Source organism: Thermobia domestica, chromosome 8, assembly GCF_964235325.1.
Source record: "Thermobia domestica chromosome 8, izTheDome1.hap1.1, whole genome shotgun sequence".
Taxonomy (NCBI): Eukaryota; Metazoa; Arthropoda; class Insecta; order Zygentoma; family Lepismatidae; genus Thermobia; species Thermobia domestica.
The window spans coordinates 262,221,273-262,240,377 of record NC_137461.1 but is presented as its reverse complement, the minus strand read 5'-3'; the positions used below and the strand labels follow the sequence as shown (position 1 = coordinate 262,240,377).

General features: G+C 35.8%; 1 protein-coding gene across 1 annotated transcript in view; it reads left to right on the top strand.

Annotated features, from left to right (window-relative positions):
- Positions 1–10,828, top strand: part of mRpS14 (mitochondrial ribosomal protein S14) — a 70,211-nt gene extending 59,383 nt beyond the window's left edge. Inside the window, exon 3 of the mRNA XM_081769701.1 lies at positions 10,550–10,828. Coding sequence (XP_081625827.1) covers positions 10,550–10,732 — 183 coding nt within the window. The 3' untranslated portion in view covers positions 10,733–10,828. The remainder of the gene's footprint in view (positions 1–10,549) is intronic.
- Positions 10,829–19,105: the final 8,277 nt, after the last annotated feature.

Genomic DNA, 19,105 nt, shown 5'->3' with positions numbered 1-19,105 from the left:
ACTACGAAAATACGCGTACAACTTAACAGTAACATTTTTGTTTTTTGTTACTGCTGTCTACACATATTTTCGTTCCCAACATCCATTTCATCGTTGTTCCCATTACGCGATATATACAACCCACTGCGCAGTACTGTTTCGCTGGCTACCTATACGAACGGCGTTTGCATCCTTCCTGTGCGTTCTCCCATCTTCGTACGTTGAAATGAATCTGCGTTTCTTTCGCATACGGGCGATGTATGCATCCAAAGCAAAAACACGTATTTTCTGTTTTCGTTTCTTCTTTCTTCCTGCTCCGTACCACCCTTTTCGCCCATTTCCGTAACACATTGTGACAATATTGTACACATGATTGGTCTATTTCCAGATGTTCTGCTTTATTCGCATGGGTGCTTTCTACCTCATTGCCTTGCGTCGACTATAGATAGTTTTTCGTACATTTAACCTTTTCCGATATCTCTTCTTGCTCTCGCTATATTCCCAATATCTCATTTTGATCCTATTTTTATGCCCCTATTTGACCCTTTTAATGCGCTTGTTGGCCGATATATAAAAAAAATACGCGTCGCTTCTTTTTCGATGTTCTCTATGTCTGTGTAATCGTATCACAATCGGAGTGTTATACCGGGGTACCCTGCCTTGTTAGTACAGAGGTACAGTTAGATAAGAAAAACTGGCCAAATTCCTTGAAACACTGAATCGATTTTTAAAAAATAACCTCAATATCTCCTACTGTTTTTGGCCGATATTTAGAGACGAAACTTAGCATTAATTATCACAGTTTCGCATTTATTTTTTTTAAAATGTAGCACATTTAAAAAAAAATATGGAACTTGTAAACAGTACACTTCTAGTAGTAAGGTGTATATCTAATACAAAAATGAGGATATTCCTTGCTTAAGTGCATATCCTAGCTAATGTATTCACTGAAATATAGAAATTAATGCAAAAATTTAAACTCTTCCTCTAACCTCATCCTTACTTGTTAGTTAAAGGATATCATGCAGCAAAACATTACCAGTTTTCCTTTTAAGTTTGTTCGCTTGTCAGTAACAATTATATTACACTTGGAAAAGAATCTCTCAGCATCAATACTCGAGACTGGCAACCATATTAAACGTAACGAGCTGACAGCAAAAGACCTGTGGTTAACTTTAAACTGTTTAACAATGAAATAATGTCAACTTCCTTATCCTCACTGTTGAGAACTTCAATAACCTTACTTTTAAATTCACGGTAAACAACCAAGAGATCATGAACATTTTCCCCGCAATACACAGTCAAAGATTTAAACAAAACTTCAGTTTTGTTGATGTCTTTCTGAAACTGTTTCATATCTGTATGAAGTGAAAATTTCTGGATCAAATAACTCGCAGAGCTTTTTCGTAAATGCAACGTTTTTAAAGTTAAATAACATTAGAAATACATTTTTTAGTTACTATTAGCAATAATTAACAGAAATTCCTCTTTTTTGTTGTCATTCACATTTATCGGAAGTAATGCCGAATTTTGCAAAAATTCGCGATAATATAAACGTGATTTCTGGCTCTGAATCGAAAAGTTTGAGGTTTCCTGAAACATACGCATCTTTTTAACGTGACGAACATATCGCATTAACGAAAAAGTGTCGTCTCTACCGATACCTGTCGAAAGATGGACAGATTGACATAGATGTTCTAAGACTTTCAATACTTGTGCATAGTATAGTTTGAAGGTCTAAGAACTTATATCAGCAAAAAAGAAATTAAGCGAGTCAATAGCAGGGTTGCCACACTCGAGACTCGCGATAATGCCAAAGACGGGTCTGAATTATGCTAGATTTTTGTAAATTATGCCAGATTTTCAAATTATTGTTCCTAACTAATTTTACTGACCCACTCCTACTTATCTTCATTATTTTAATGAAGTGTTTCAACTGTATTTATGTACAAAGCTAATATGACGCTGTCAGGAATGATGAAATAAATTGGTAAATGGCACATTATAGGGAGGAAGGTCGAATTTATGTTTTATGAATTGATAGCATTTTAATAAATATATACACAACATGCCGCTTGCGACACAGGCTTGAAGCATTTCCTTAGTGTATTACTAGCTGTCCTCTGACGCTCATATCCCTCCCCTCTCAAGTTGTAAATTGAAAGGGACAGATACATCCCAGATAACCAAACATCCAGGTTTCAGTTGACAGTAATAAAACTATAGGTAAGTAAATATGTTTTGTAGAGTCATGTTTTGCTATTTTTGAACATTTCTCTGAATTCAACAATAAATTACAACCGCGGAAATACTGACTGGTCTCATTGTTCCAACCATCGCTTCAACTAGGAAGAATTCCCGACGGTCCTTAAACCATCTAAATTTTCGTTCATTTTCTGTTCATCAGAGGGAAGAATGAAATTATGCTAGATTTGGCCAAGATGCTAAAGTCAAGATGCTAGATGCTAAATGCATGTGAATTATGCTAGATCTAGCACCAAGATGCTAGATATGGCTTCACTGGTCAATAGCCTTTTTATTTTCATTTTTAACATCAGCTGAAAATTGACAATAAATGAAACGCTTTTGGATGAAAACTTAATTTGTATAAAATCAAAAGTACAGGACCGCATATCCAAAGACGTCTTGTGATAGTTGCTGCTCCGTGTTTGATGGCTCTCGCCCGTAGTCATGGTCTCGGTTTCAAATCCCAGTGGGAATAATTACCTCTGCGTATGGGTCAGACATTTTACTCTGTTTTTAGTGTAAGGCCTCTGCCACCAACAGGCCCGTGCTGGGGTACTAATGAGGGCGGTGGACAAGTCTACTAAAAGGGCGCCCATACAAACGGGTATATATATATACAGGGTGTTTAATAAGTAATGGTCATAAATTAAACCGTAGATAGTACATGCCAAAACTAACAAAAAAGTCTTAGTAAACATGTGTCCGCAAACGCTTCGTAACGGAGATAGGGGCTGTCGAAAGTGTGGGAAAATGAAGTTTAGAGACGAATATCCCAAAAAGTATGAATCGGACAGAGGGCGGTCCAATGAATGACTATCGAAGTCAGACATGCGCTATGCAGAAATGCATGGATGATAACTCTGCAATGCGCGCGCAAGGGATTCCCAAAGAAACGGAAGGATTCCCGGAAAATTGTCTAAGGAAAGGGGGATCGAGATGAACATCGAGGGCGAGTCTATCCACTAGTAATTCATACGTCGTGGTACCAGGTCGAAAGCTCGAAAAGATACAAAATGGCGCACAATGTTTACGTGCCGTACGTTTACGTGCCGTGATATGGAGAAACACGACATGTCCATCATTTCTTGCTTGTTGTAATACACTTACGCGTTCAACATGCGGAATGTTTCAGATTCGCCTCCTACATACTCGAATGTTGTCATGCTTTTTCCATTGCAATCCAGTTTGCTGATATTCGTTACGTTAACTGCTTAGCACATAATGCTTCATCAGTGCCTTGCATACCGTTTGATTTACCTAAGTGCTGCCACACTTGTACATATGCATTAGTTGTCGGAATTCTTCCTGGAGCAATTTTGAACGTACATAACCACACTTCGTTTACCTCTCTCATTCCCTGCTGGTTATGCAACCGCACACGGCACGTAAACATTGTCCGCCATTTTGTATCTTTTCGAGCTTTCGACCTGGTACCACGACGTATGAATTACTGGTGGATAGACTCGCCCTCGATGTTCATCTCGAGCCCCCTTTCCGTAGACAATTTTCCGGGAATCCCTCCGTTTCTTTCGGGAATCCCTTGCGCGCGCATTGCAGAGTTATCAACCATGCATTTCTGCATAGCGCATGTCTGACTTCGATAGTCATTCATTGGACCGCCCTCTGTCCGATTCATACTTTTTGAGATATTCGTCTCTAAACTTCATTTTCCCACACTTTCGACAGCCCCTATCTTCGTTACGAAGCGTTTGCGGACACATGTTTACTAAGACTTTTTTTGTTAGTTTTGGCATGTACTATCTACGGTTTAATTTATGACCATTACTTATTAAACACCCTGTATATATATATATATATATATATATATATATATATATATATATATATATATATATATATATATATATATACAGACTTTGAAAGAAAGTATGGGTGCCATTTTATTTTATATCAAAATCACCAAATTTGTTTTAGTATTAACGTAAATAGTTAATTTGTGGAAACCTTGAATCGAAATCCTCTTTACTAGAAAAAATCTTTTTAGTTCCTGTAATAACATTTCTGTCAAATAAAAAGAACTTAAATATATCAACTTAATATAGTTCTATGGCCTATGGACACAGGAGGTTCAGTACCGAGTTTACAATTGCTCTACATTGGTTTCTGTCCTGATCCAGTTTCTATTTTATATTCCAATCTCTGCGAGAACCATTTTAATATTATCCTCCTATCTGTGCCTCGGTCTTCCTATGGTCGTTTTTTATTTGGATTTCCAATTAGAACTTTGAAAGCGTTTCTAATTTCTGACATTTTGGCTACATGACGTGCCCATTTGAGCCTCCTAGACTTCCGTCATTCCCCATTCCCGTTTCTCTTGAAGACCGACTATTGTTCTAAGAATCTTGTTTTCAAATACTTTCAGTTTGGGATTTTGCTTCAGAGTCAGTAATCACGTTTCGCAACGATACAGCACAACAGGCATGATTATCGTTTGGGATTTTAAGCTGCAAATTTCTCAACAGAATTCGCGACAAAAAAGATTTTTAGCTGAATAATAACAAGAAATCCATGCTTTCAGCTGAAATCAAATTTCGTAGTGATTATGGTTTTAGTCTGTTAATAATGATCCTAGATATTTGAAAGTATCCACCTTGACGAAAGTAAATATTATTTGGGATTTTAACGTATCCATAAAATGCAGTATTACGATCCCGACAAACTTCCACGTGCTTAGTTTTCTCTAAGCCCACTTCTAAGCCTACATCCCTGCTAGCGTTAATTAAGATTTCTGCATTCCTTTCTATTGTTCTATCATTCCCTATTAAATTTACTTCATCAGCATACGCCATAACCTGGTAAATACAACTCAGCTCTAGGACCTGATTGCTATCTTTGATTTTCCTTATAGTGTTCTCCAGAACAAAGTTAAATAATAATGGCGACAACGCACCTCCTTATTTCAGGCTATTCTCAACGTGAAAGCTCGCGAACAAAGATTTCTTTACTCTAAACTTACTTTGGGATTCATTTAAACATATCTTAATTAATCTACCTTTTTCGGTATTCCAAACTCTGTAAGCATATAGCATAATGTTTCCCTCGTACCCTAAACTCAATAATTGATGTGCCAAGATATTGTATTCCCATTTCTTTTCAAGTATTAGTCGAATGGTAAATATCTGGTCGATAGTTGATCGATTTTACCTACACCCGCTCTGATAATCTCCAATAATTTCTTCTGCGTATGGAGTCAATTTTGCTAATAGAATGTTTAAGAGAATTTATTGGATGTTGACAGAAAAGAAATGCCTCAATTACTATTACAATCAGTTTTGTTGCTTTTCTTCTGAACTGGAAAAATGATTGATTCTTTTCACTCTTGTAGTAATTCCTCCTTGTTCCAGATAAGGAGAATGAATTTGTGTATCTTGCTCTACAATTTTTCCCCTCCAGCTAAAATTAATTTCGTCTAAATCCGGAGACGTGTTTCTTTAGTTTTTTAATAGATTTCTATTTCTGTCTGGTTAGATTCTGAAATATACGGTTCTGCTGTGTGCATTTCACTTTCTCCAGGAACATTAGTTTCTGGCTATGTATTAAACAAATTGTCAAAGACATTTTTCCATCTACTTACGATGCTATCCTGATCAGTGAGAACTATTCCATTGGCTTTCTTTAATATATAAGCACGAGGTTGATAGCTTTTCTTAAGTTCGTTGATTCATTTATACATGTACCGAATGCTTTCGTTTTCACTATTATCTTTAAGTTAATTAATTTTAGCTTTCAAAAATCCCGTTTCTTTGCTCTAAAGGTTTTGGAAGTTTTCTGCCAGATGACAATGAAATTTTGTGTAGTTATTTCGTTCGGATTTTGTAGCCAATGCTGTTTCTTCTGTTTTCTCTTTGCTACTTTAGTGCATTCCTGGTTGAAATTTTAATGTTGTTTCTACTTTCAACAAATCTTCTAAAACCGAGAATCTGTTCCACTCTCACGTGACTCTCCTCTAATTTCTTTAAATGAAACCGCTCCGTTTTCAGATATTGAATATTTCCTTTATTCGACGATAGTTTCTCGTTTATTATCACTGCTACCAGGTAGTAACAAGTATGAGAGTCAGCTCCTCTGAACGACTGAACATCAATTGCGTTAGACTGTTTTTTTTTTCTGTCTACTAAAACGTGTTTACTTTGATTATGTCTTTTTCCATCTGGTGAAGTCCAAGTATATTTATGAATGTCTTGATGTGGGAATTCTGTAATCTTTACGATAAGGTTTCTGAATGTTCCAAAGTTCATGAGTCTAATGCCGTTGTCGTAACTTTCATTATGCAAACATTTATTCCCTATAATCGGTTTGAAAATACTTTCTCGTCCTACCTTTGCACTGAAATCGCCTAAGAGAATTTTCATATGGTATTGCAGGAGATGATCAAATATCCGTTCTATTATTTCGTAAAAACTGTCTTTTGTATCGTCATCCTTATTTTCTGTTGGGCCATGTGCATTTAAAACAATAATATTACACCATCGACCCTTAAGAAAAGTAAAAGAAAATATATCATTAACAAATTCAACCATTTAATTGCTGATATTATTCGTTTGTGAACGAAAAGCTCAGTTCCTAGTTGGTAATTTTTAATTTGTTCCCCGTAAAAGAATGTAAAATTTCCCGACTTGACTCCTCCATTTCCTTCTCATCTTACTTCCTGATATATCACTAGGTCCATCCTGTATTTCTAAACTCATTCGTTACAAATTTTAAAGGGCCTGCCCTATAGAGACTTCTTATATTCTATGTTCCAAATCTCATGTCGATTTTACTTTGCTTAGTTCGTGCCAAGTTTTCAGTATTTTTTTTACAGGATGAGGTAGTTAGCCCCACACTAAATCCCCAAGCTGGAGGATCACCCCTTGCCGTCTGTCCGCGACTGCTTATTCAGTATATTTGCAGGTAACGTCTATATCTAGAGGCCTTCTCGATCCACAACCTGTGGACGCTCCATGCCGTAGCGACAGGAAGACCACATTTCATAGAAATTATTATAGCTATATTTTAGAAGTACAATAGGTACTGATTATCCGAATACTGCTTTAAAACACACAGGACCAATCAATATGCTCGGATATATGGATGCATATTAAGACTGTGAAAGCTTCGATGTAAAATTGTAAATTAGAAACTAGTGTCAGTATAGTATTTTATGAATGCATCGTACGTTTAACTATCCAAACTATTCTTGATGTATCATATTGTTTCGTTTTATAGCTATATAACGTTATAATATTTTTGTAAGTGATTATACTCTTTACTTGTTCTCTGCCAATAGCAACTGTATGAATTTATATAATACAAACTAAAATACAGAAGAATAAAATAAACAAAATTATAATGTGATATTTCGCAGGGCATCTTATGTAAAGGGCGCTTTGCATTCTTCACAGATTCTTTATTAACAGTCACTATTTGAATTTATTATACAAAGCTGGTATATAGAATAACTGAAACCACTTATCTATAATGTGATTTTTCGTAGGGCGCCTAATGTAAAGGGCGCACTGTACCTTTCACGGGTTCTTTCCTAACAGTAAGAACTGTATGTATTTATTGTACAGAACTGTGGTATACAGAAAAGTGAATAAAATCGTTCATCTTTGGCGTGGACTGGCAAGGGCGCCTAATGTAAAGGACGCACCGCACCTTTCATGGGTTCTTTACCAATAAAACTAAGAATTTATTACTAAAAACTTGTAACTTTATTTATACTGTGGTGTTTCGGAGGGCGCACCGGGACACGTCCCGGTGTCCCGGTGGGCCAGCACGGGCCTGGCCACCAACCTCACAAAACTATACTGTAGCTCAGCGTTTCCCAACCGGTGTGCCGTGAATGGGCCGCTAGTGTGCCGCGATGAATCGAAAGAAAATTATTAATTTTATAGCAATCAAATTGCAAAACGCAGGGAAAATTTTATATTTGTATTTCACATTACTATGATACTCTACTATGAATGTACAACTTTAAGTTTCATACCGGGCTACTATTCTGTACATTTCTAATGTTGAAAAAGTATTTGTTATCATTATTATGACCATTATTGCTTCTTTATTGTTGCAGACTATTTCGTAACTTGAAATTTTAAAATAGCATTCAATCCTTTCGACAAATTACTTACATTTGTGTTTTAAAAGTAAAAGAGATTTGTTTGTTTGTTCGTTATTTAGTGATCTTCCTTCTTAGTAGAAGGTTGGATCCATTTTTTGAAAAGAAAGCGTATTTTTAAAAATCTGAGTCCAATATTTTTACAATTTTCTATTTTTAAATTAGAATGAAGAACAAGCATAACGATTTACTACGGGGGAAAAACCAGTGATAGAACTTTCTTTCTGTGAGAAGGAGATCAATAATTACAGAAAAATACCACTGTGTTTCATATTTACAAATAATAATATCTATAAGTGTGCCGCGAGAATCCAAGTAACACCCGTAGTGTGCCGCAAGTTGAAAAAAGTTGGGAAGCGCTGCCGTAGCTCGTTCAAAATAAATTAAATGCGCCTTAAGTTTTGTCTTTACATGTTTTATTTTCTTAATGCACTAAAAAAAAAAGCAAAGCCTCAAAAACAAGTTTGTACTTCTAGAGTTACAGAGTCCATTGAAGACACCCTATCTTTCTCCCTCTCTGTCCTATGCACTCAAGCACTTACCTCACGAAATGTTTCGTTATATAAATATTGCCGGTAAGTTTGTCAAGAGGAATGGAACATACTTGAAGAAACTTCAACACAGTCTATCTCAGTGAAAACTGAGATGAAGATGGTAGTTAATAGACAGGTCTTGCATACTGAGCACAAGCGATGGTGGCGTTGCGGTATGCATTAACTATGATGAGGGTTCCAAATTCGTTATCATAATTCTCAAACGACCTTCTGTAGTATTGGTAGTTTTGTTGAATATATGTATAAAATTTCCGGTATGACTTCGATGACATTATGTGATCCTATCAAGGCTGAGAACAACGAAATTGGGTGAAAGGAGAGTATTTTATAAAGAATTAATAAGTTAAAATTGTGAAATACATTCAATCCCAATACAGCACTAAGGAAAAAAGTCGTACATGTGTTATGTCCAAAGCTTTTCTAAGAGTGCAATTTATTTTATTATTTATTTTTAAGTTTTCAGTAAAATTTGCTATAATTTATTAAGAAAACTAATAAAAGAGGCGTGAAAATGAAAACGCTATTTCTGTCATCTCAAATTGTTACAGTTTCTTGCATTGTGTTAACAAATTTTGTGAGTTCTCCTTATTTTACTACATTGTGCAGTGGTGCCCACTCCCCCTCATGTCCATGACGCACCCCCTCAATTGTCTATCCGTAGGTGTTCTTCCATGAAAAAAAATCTTTTCGATTAATTTTTACACCCCCTGAAACATATTTATATAGATTTTTAACCCCGCCAAATCTTTCAGTGACGCAGTTTGCGACATAGCCCCCCCTTGTGGGCACCCCTGCATTGTGTCATGATTTCTTAGAAAAATGTAATGTTTATCTGTGGTATATAGTACCGCCTTATACATTTTAATATGATCAGTAGAAGTGCTGTTGATCGGTGAAAATAGTGTATTTTCACCTTTTATGGCATCTTGCACTTTTGCTTCTATGACCAAGTCTGTATAAATAACAAACTGATTTAAAATTGTTAATTAGTTTTTTTTGTTCAAAGTGCTTTGAAATGTATTGTCTTTTTATAGTTAAATATACGAAAAATAAAATAACTAAAAAATAATAAGGCGTATAGACCAACCTAAGTGCACAAATGCGTCGTTTCAAAGATAGTCTACCGAAAATAGTTGTGGACGAGAAAGTAAAGGCTCATAAATAGAGAACGAACTGTCAGATCAAAGTGGAGTAAACGAACATGATGGCTGTTTTTAGTTTAACTTCTGTTAATGTACCCTTGAATGTGGAATAGCGACGGCGGCCGGGTTTTTGTTGAAACATAGGATCAAATTCAAGATGTCTTCTAGAACAGGGAAATTAATAAAACAGGAACTGAAAACTGATCCAAATTCCATATCCAGCGGTACATTAATGGTACGTAGGCTCAAAATAAATAATATGATCGTTTACCCGACCTTGATCTGACATTTCGTTCTCTACTTATTACCCCTTTTTATATCTTGGCGACCAAATTTAGACCGGCTCTTGCTTCGAAATGGTGTATTAGTGCACCATTTTTTTCACGTTTTCTTGTGAGTGCTCGTTCCTTAAAACTTATTGTGTTGTTTCCTAACATCTTGTGTTTTTTTTTTCTAATCAAGAAAAATACCATTTTTATTGTATATTTATTATTATTTATTTGCAGGAAATAGCAGATCAAGAAATAGCTGCACTCCCACGTGATTCTTCAACCATTCGGCTAGTAAATAGGTGTTCCTTAACATCAAGACCACGAGGTGTTGTCTGTCGATGGCGGCTAAGTAGAATTGTGTTTCGACATCTAGCAGACTATAATAAACTAGCTGGTGTTCAGAGAGCCATATGGTAAATTGGGAACAAAGCATATGTTATCTGTGATACAACTATCTTATGTATATTTATGTTGATAGTCTACAATATAAACATTAAAGAGCATTTATAACAATTGCTTTTTATTAACCCAATCAGTACTTCTTATAGCCTTAGAACATGAAGGGGGTGAAATCAGGGCCTACACTAGCAACATTTTTGGACATTGAAAACATATTTGGGAAGAGGAAACAACTGACGTAGAGATCTGAATTTGTGCGTGGCAGGACAAATACATGCTGGGATATTCAAAACACCTAAAATCAAAAAAACGCAAAATGGCGACAGCCGCTGTGTCGCCATGGGATGTTGCAAATAATAATAATAATAATAATAATAATAAATTAATTGTGGTTTCGAAGTACCCTGATACAAGATAAACATTGATGAAAAAATTAATTTTTTGGAGATGGTCGAGCGCCACATGGTTGATCACTTAAAATGGATTGACCCGACTATCTAAGTGTGACTTATCTTGTCCAAGTTTCTCTAAGTTTCAGCAAATTGAATTCATTTGCCTTGGGGAAAAGAAATTAGAAGAGTATTCACTTTCGCCGATGGTTGTACCATTCATTTTGAACTTATGGAAAGAAAAACTACATTGAAAGGATCTCCTTTTGAACACAATCGTATAATTGCCTGAAGAAGTTGATATTCCTTTACATTAGGCTTTCCGAACATGTTTTGCGACATTTTAGAATTTAAAAATAAATTTTAATCTGGAAGGCTTGGAAATGTTAACTTTATGTTTTTATTTTATTTTATTTATTTATTACCAGAAAACCTCAAATACAGCAACAATGCCTAATTCTAACCGAACAGTGTCGTGGACATTCAGTGAAATGTGTTGTCAGTTAAAATGGTTGAGAATTTCTGCTTTATACATTTTTTTCTATTATGCCTGACGAACTGAAATCGGTTTGGGAGCAGTGCCCAAATAATTTTTGAAGCTAATGAAGGAAGTTTGCCTTTTTGACTGACGCTCCACCAGTGTTGCGCGGTCGAAATTAAACGTTACAAGCATGCTGCAATTTTATCGCATCTTGCATTAAAGTATATAGTTTCTTAGTTTTTCAAGACATGCAAACAGTGATTTCAAAAAATTTTCTTCGGGGAGGAATTTCAATACCTGGTGGTGAAAGGTAGTAAGTAATATGAAAATACTGGACATTGAGCACAATATGAAATATGGTTCCGGGGACCTTGGACCATTCCCTGAAATCATTATTGTATGCAAATATTTGAAGTGCCTTAATGATTCGTACGGTTGGAATATTCAAAAAAGTGAAAGAAGGTGATTGTTTTCGATTTACTTTCATGTCGTCCAAATAATCACACTATGACGTAAATAATTATACTAAATAGTATCAGCACTAAGAAAAGCATTGCTTGTAAGAGAATAATTTCAGATTTATTTATTTTTTTTTTTTTAAATAAAGAAAGAAACATTTATTTTGAACAATCCTTACACCATTTTAAAACTTCTGCATTTATCTTTTCTATATGTATAATCGCCAATTTTAATTAATCAGGGTGTCTACTATAATTCCAAAATAAAATTTCGTGACTTTTTCTTTACCAAACCATAAAGTTTCACAACATTCTCAAGAGAAAATTTGGGTGCGAATTAGGCCGTATTTTCATGCATGTGATAGAAGCTTGCGTTGCTTGCGATTTAGTAGCATCTAAAGCCGACCATACACATTTATGTGGTGAATTTTGACGTTTTATAGAACAAAATTTTCCAGTCTATGCTTATATTTGTACAGATAAAAAAAAAAAAAAAAAAAAAAAAGACCCAAAAGCTAAATCTCGTGGCTTTTTCTTGACTTTCATAACCGTTTTCTGATTTCGTGACCGATAGACACCCTGTTAATGCATTTTCGTAGGCACTGAGACAGTTTTGTATGTAATGTTGCCATGCCATGTGTTTGAGGAAGCGTTGAATCTCATCTTTTACCTTGTCGCTGTTGCTGAAGCCCTTTCCGGCCAAGTGTTCTTTCAACTTTAGAAAACAGATACTAGGAGAGGACTAGCAACAGGTTTGTTCTATCTTCGACTGTCTCGTAGGAAACTAGCTGTCTCCAGCTCCTTTCTTCGTCGTGAACTTCAGTACGACCAGTTGCAAATTCCTTTCACTACGCGAACGTGACATCCACGCCCGATTCGCCATTATACATACGTCAATTTGTAATGAATTCCAATTGCTTTAACGCCTTTTGCATTTAGAAACCGAATAACTTCGCTCTTGGCGATAACGCCGAGAGAACCGTTACACATGGCTACCAAGCCCCAAGACTCCGCGCCCCAGACATTGACATGATTCCATCAGATTGATAAGGATCATTTTGAAGAAAACCGTTAGAGCTGTTTTCGAGAAAAAAAAATAATTTTTACCCTTCATTAAACTACTACTAACAGTGGCATTAGTGTTTCGTTATTATAAAATTCAGAAGATTAAATGTTTCCGTTTTAAATTACCTTTGATTGCTTAAGCTTATTTGATTATCTTTCACAACAGTTTGAAGTGTTGATTTCTGCAAGAAATGGAAATTTCTTGTGAACACACAGCCAATGATTTTCTGATTTCAGATCAAATTTAACACTGAAGCAACACCTCGACCGACTTCATTTGGCTTTTGGGGATGAAGCACCATCTAATAGGATTTGTACGATCGGTTTTCCGAATTCCAGCGTGTTCGCGTATTTCTCAGTAATGAATTTCGTAAAGTTTGTCCTTCCATGCTTGTTGTTGCCAGTAATGTTGATTCTGTGCGTCAAATGATAGAGTTCGGCGTGTAAGGTATAGGCACTCGAGAACACTTGACATGAAAGTAATACATACGATTTTGCATTATCACCTGAACGTACGGAAACTTTCAAACCGTTGTATCCCACACAATTTTGTGGCCGAAGCTCAAAAACAGGCTTGTGGCAATGATGTAAAGAAATGCTTCAAAAAATTCAGCCGAGGTAAGTTCAATTTGGTGTACTACATCGCTACAGTAGACGAAATTTGGGATCTATTCACACGAACACGAAACTAAACAGCAATACACTGTTTGGTTGTTTCAAAATGAGCCGAAACCAACAGAAGTTTTCGTTCGAGGAGTGCTGCCAAGCTATGATTACTTGTTTATTCGTTTATACCGGACATGTGGCACCATACCTTTAGAAGACCAAAGAACACTAAATGCTGAGTGGTATATAACAACTTGTTTACCAGAGTATCAATAAATTGCGTAAAACAAATCCAAATCGTTGCATCATTCTTCAAAACACCAGTTCGCACTCAGCACACCTTTTTTTCTAGTAAAAATATTGAATGAGTCATTGTCCGTAGTCACGTGATTTAACATCTAATGACCTTTTATAGACTGAAATAGTGATGTTATTTCTTTTTCGTTACCATGGTGATCTTTTTTTTTTTTTTTTTAACAAATGCATGAAGCGATAGAATACTATGAAGTATACTGTTAATAAGAGCACAGAGTTAATAATAATTTTAGAATATTTTGAGACAAAGTAAAGTTGGCAGGAAAATATAGATTTAGAATATGGGTCCACTATTTAGAAAATTCACTAGTGAAATCTAGTAATTAACGAAGTAACATATAAGGAACATTTTTCTACAGGGGCGACATCTCTAGGTAATCTGATGAGATAGAAATTGCTTAATGCCAGCGCCGTTACCACGTAATGCACAATAAACAAAATCAACTATACGCAATGTGAAAACTCTAAGGTACAGACTGATGAGCTGTCGGGACAATGAAAATAGAACAAATATACGATTTATCTACAAGGAAAAGTAATTGTCTATTTTGAAAATAATGTTAATTATATTGGCGCATTTAGATATTTTACACCCACCCTTTAAAATATGAGTGCATAGCTACAGTGGCTACAAAATAAAGAAACAAGCAATCAATCAAAAAAAAAAAAAAAAAAAACACGAAGCTTGTAACAATATACGTTCTAAGAATTTTCAATCTGGGCTAATTTCTGATCGGTTAACATGCATCGGATCTTTCCTTATATTTTCTACTTTAAACATATATACTGACAGTACAACAAGAAAACATCCAATTATGAATGGTTCAGCATAAGTTTTAAACACTATTTATGTAGACCTACACGTTTGGAATGTAATGTGTGATACTGATAGTACTAAATAAATATTTTCCAGAATTATTTAAATTTAATATCCGATAATAAATAAGCTAAGTATATTTTGACAATTAACGTACCTCCAAATGTATAAAACACAAAATCTGCGATATCAGGGGAAACATTTCACTTTCAACGCTTGACATATTTTAACATACTATTTACCTAATTGCTTTACTTTCTATATGTTTTCGTAGTTTCATTCATTGGAATCTTGATTGGAACTCTAATGTTTGCAATCCGGAAATTAACACATCACTGTTTCGCTTTGTACTTAACTTCTTAGGTCATGTTGTTTAGAAAATAAAACTACGATCACCATGCCAACGAAACGGATGTGACGTCACACTATTTCAGTCTATTCCCACACAGGAATAATAACATGCAGGTGAGCGATTTTAGTCACCTGAAGCAGCTGATGAGGCGGTACGAACAGCAGTTTCTTAAGTTGCAGCCTATGAGAGGAAAAAAACTTTCAAAATTTGTTAGAGCGTATGCAAAAGTATATCGATTTTAAAGGTGTGTGAGAGAGAGGGGTGTGTTTTTGTTTTTCTTTGCAGTCGTATGATCATGTTAGAGTGGTCTGAGGCCTACCAGTAGTAGGGTGGTTCTGGTTTCAAACCTGGGCCGGATACCTTGACTATAGATGTTGCAACTATACCTATATAGTGGGTCAAGTAAGTTTCCGTACACCAGACATTAGTAATTTCAAAATGTTAATAGGCCTTATGCAGAGTCGTTTTGATGTGTGATTAGTGGCATAGTAAAGAGTTCGACTAACATATGTTCCCTGCAGTAATCAGTCTTTTAGTGTGACGCTAATCATAACGTCAAAACGACTCTGCATAAGGCGGATAATATCTTAAAATAAATAAATAATAAAACACAATTACATTAGCTGAATTTGTTCATGTCTACTTGTAATGTGTACACATTATAGTGATGGTATTTAATATACTGGTAGTATAACTGACGATTTAAGTTGCTGAAAATTGAGGTCAAAAAAGTTTCCGTACACGGCACAAATATACAAAAGAAGGAAGCAAAACACACGCCAAACAGCTTTTTCAGTGGTTACAGGTGACAGTAGCGTTGCGTGTTACTTGCCACTATTGGAATTACGTGTCACTTGCCACGGTTACCTTATCTATCTGCCATATTTATCTATCTATGACAGCGTGTCCGTTGCCACGCATCTGCATCTAGATTTGACCTTGAGGGGATGGGAGTAATTTAACTGTGTTGTTTTATCTTGGCTGGAAAGCTCATTCTAGTTTCTTATAACAGCGAAACACACTTCCTTCCACAATTTCTTCTTTATATATATTTCTTCTTTAATGCTGGGCGTTTCTCTATTTCCTCAATTAATTTTTCATAGTCCTTATCACTAATTAAAGACATGCTAGTCACTAATCAAAGAAGGTATCAGTTTCCATTGCGAACACTTCTTTTCACGCGCTACACACGGAACGAACTGTTACGTGAAAATACTTGTAGAAAACATTTATTTTTTTACCTTTCTACTTAGAGATATCTCGGCAACTTCTCTGTTGCCGTCGCCTCAGTGAGCGGACTCCCATAAGATTCAATGCATTTTTAGATGTTGCGCAACTGTTCCGTCGCCAAGCTCTTGCCCTGCTGTCACCCTGCTTAGCAACACCTCAGCAACTTTTTTGTCGCCGTCGTCTCAGTAAGCGGACTCCCATCAGTCTCAATGCATTTAGCCAGAGCAACAGGATAGTTGCCCAACAAAATGTTGCCAGTGAGCGGTAGGCCTAAGGCAACAGCTTGGCGACGAAACAGTTGGGCAACATCTAAAAATGCATTACTTCTTATGGGGGTCTAGGAAAATTCGGTGTACGGAAAACTCGGTGTGGGGAAATTTTGGTGTAATACATATTGAATATTACCACTAACGATCATTTACGACACTTCATATTGTGAAAACGAAAACCATAAAATGTAACGAATAAAATGTTATTTCCTATTTCAAGAAAAGCAATTTTTTTTTTTTTTTTTTTTTTTTTTTTTTTTTTTTTTTTTTTTTGCCTTCAGTCCACTACCTCTTGCATGTCTTTCGCGGGGTATTACTATAAACTACTTTTCATCACACAATGAAGCGGACATTTTGTCAGAAATAAAACAATTATAAGTTCAGAGAATAGTTATAGGAACAACTAAAAACACCTTTTCTATAGTACTGTACATCATAGAACATATACAAGGTGATTCTTTTAAAACTCACGGATTTCATTTGGGTCTAGAATTTCTAACTGAAGTCCGATTTTCAAGCGGATTGTAGCAAATGATCAAGAAGCGTTGGGACATTTATGGAACTATGTTTACTGGTTTAAATTCATTTGGGGTAATATCGGCCACGCCTCTAGAAAAACAGCAAATATTCGCCACTGTATCGAATTGGAATTAGGTGAGGTGCAGTGTGGAGATTTGAGTTTCTTCGTTAGATGGCAACCTCGCGACGGTCAATAAGAAACAAGAAACTGGGCCGTTGTATTGAGAATTATGCTGTGCTACTGTATCAATATGATCAGGACACAGTTACAATAATGTACCCTTTGGAGCAACGTGATTTTATCGTTAAAAAGTTTTTGGAGAACGGGATCTGTTGTTGCTACCAAAGGGCATTTACACGCAACTTTGCCTCACGTTCTGCCCCAGACAGGAACATAATATGGTCGTTAGTGAATAAATTGCAGGAAACAGGATCGCTTCTGAGGGAGACAGGGAAGCATCGGACCTCGCTTGCGGATGTTGTGAAAGATGTCAGGTACCGACTCTAAGTCACCCAAGAAATTTCTATTCAACATGTGATTTCGCTTCAAATATCCAATATCTCATTCGAACTGTAACGTACAATGGCGAATATTTGCTGTTTATCTTGCGGCCTGCTCTATATTACCGCGGATGAATTTAAACCAGTAAACATAGTCCCATAAATCCCCCATCCCTCCTTGATGATTTGCAGCAAACTGCATGAAAATCTGACTTCAGTTAGAAATTCTAGAGCCAAATGAAATCCGTGAGTTTTCAAAGAATCACTTTGTATATACATATGTAAGATGCGAAAATATATTGATCAAAAAAGTCTTACTGGAAAGGGTAATATAAAGCAGGATGGTTTTATCAGATAATAGTTGTACAAATAGTTGACTTCTCCTCCAATCAGATACTTTAGTTTGTTTGCCTTAAGGTAAACAAACTAAAGCGTCTGATTGGAGGACTGAGGATTAAAGTGTCTGATTGGAGGACAAATTTCTCGTCATGTAAGGGCCATAAAATGTTAAAATCCCTCGAAATCTAGAATTTCAATAATATCAGGAACACAATTCAATATAAAGCAATATAAAGTAGACAGTAAAAAGTAAAAATGATAGTAGACAGTAAAAGTACGTTCTACACAAAATTTGAACTTCAAACTAATACACTCATTTATCCTCAAAGTTGAGTTTTTAATAAATTCTACGGTCTACTTCAGTTTGAACTTAAAACTAATACGCTCATTTATCCTCAAAGTCGAGTTTTTAATAAATCCTATGGCCTACTATAACGAATCTTTCTTTACACCTAACATTCCCCACACCGAGTTTTCCGTACACCGAATTTCCTGCTCCCATCTTATGGGAGTCCGCTCACTGCGGCGACGGCGACAGAAAAATTGCCGAGGTACATCCAAGCAGAGAGATAAAAAAAAAAAAAAGAAAAGAAAAAGAAAAGATGTTTTCTACAAGTTTTTTCACATAACAGTTCGCTCCGTTGTATAGAGTATGAAAAGAAGTGTTCGCAATGGAAGCTAATACATGTATGTCTTTAATTAGTTGTAAAGACAATGAAAAATTGAGGAAATAGAGAAACACCCAGCGTTATATAAAAAGAAAAGTTTGCAAGAATATTCAGATATAAATTGGGAGAAGAAATTGTGGAAGAAAGTGTGTTTCGCTATTGTAAGAAACTGGAATGAGCTTCCCAGCCAAGAAAAAATAACAGGTATTTTCACAGGAGTCTATTAGATTTTGAAATGAAACCTTGGAGTTTTGTTCCACGGTTAAGCCGGGTAGGCTAAAGGAGACGGCGATGATGAGAATGAATGAAATGGCAAGATGAAGAAAGTGGAAGGAAATGGGAAAACCCATCTACACGGTGTTTGTCCACCAAAAACCCCACT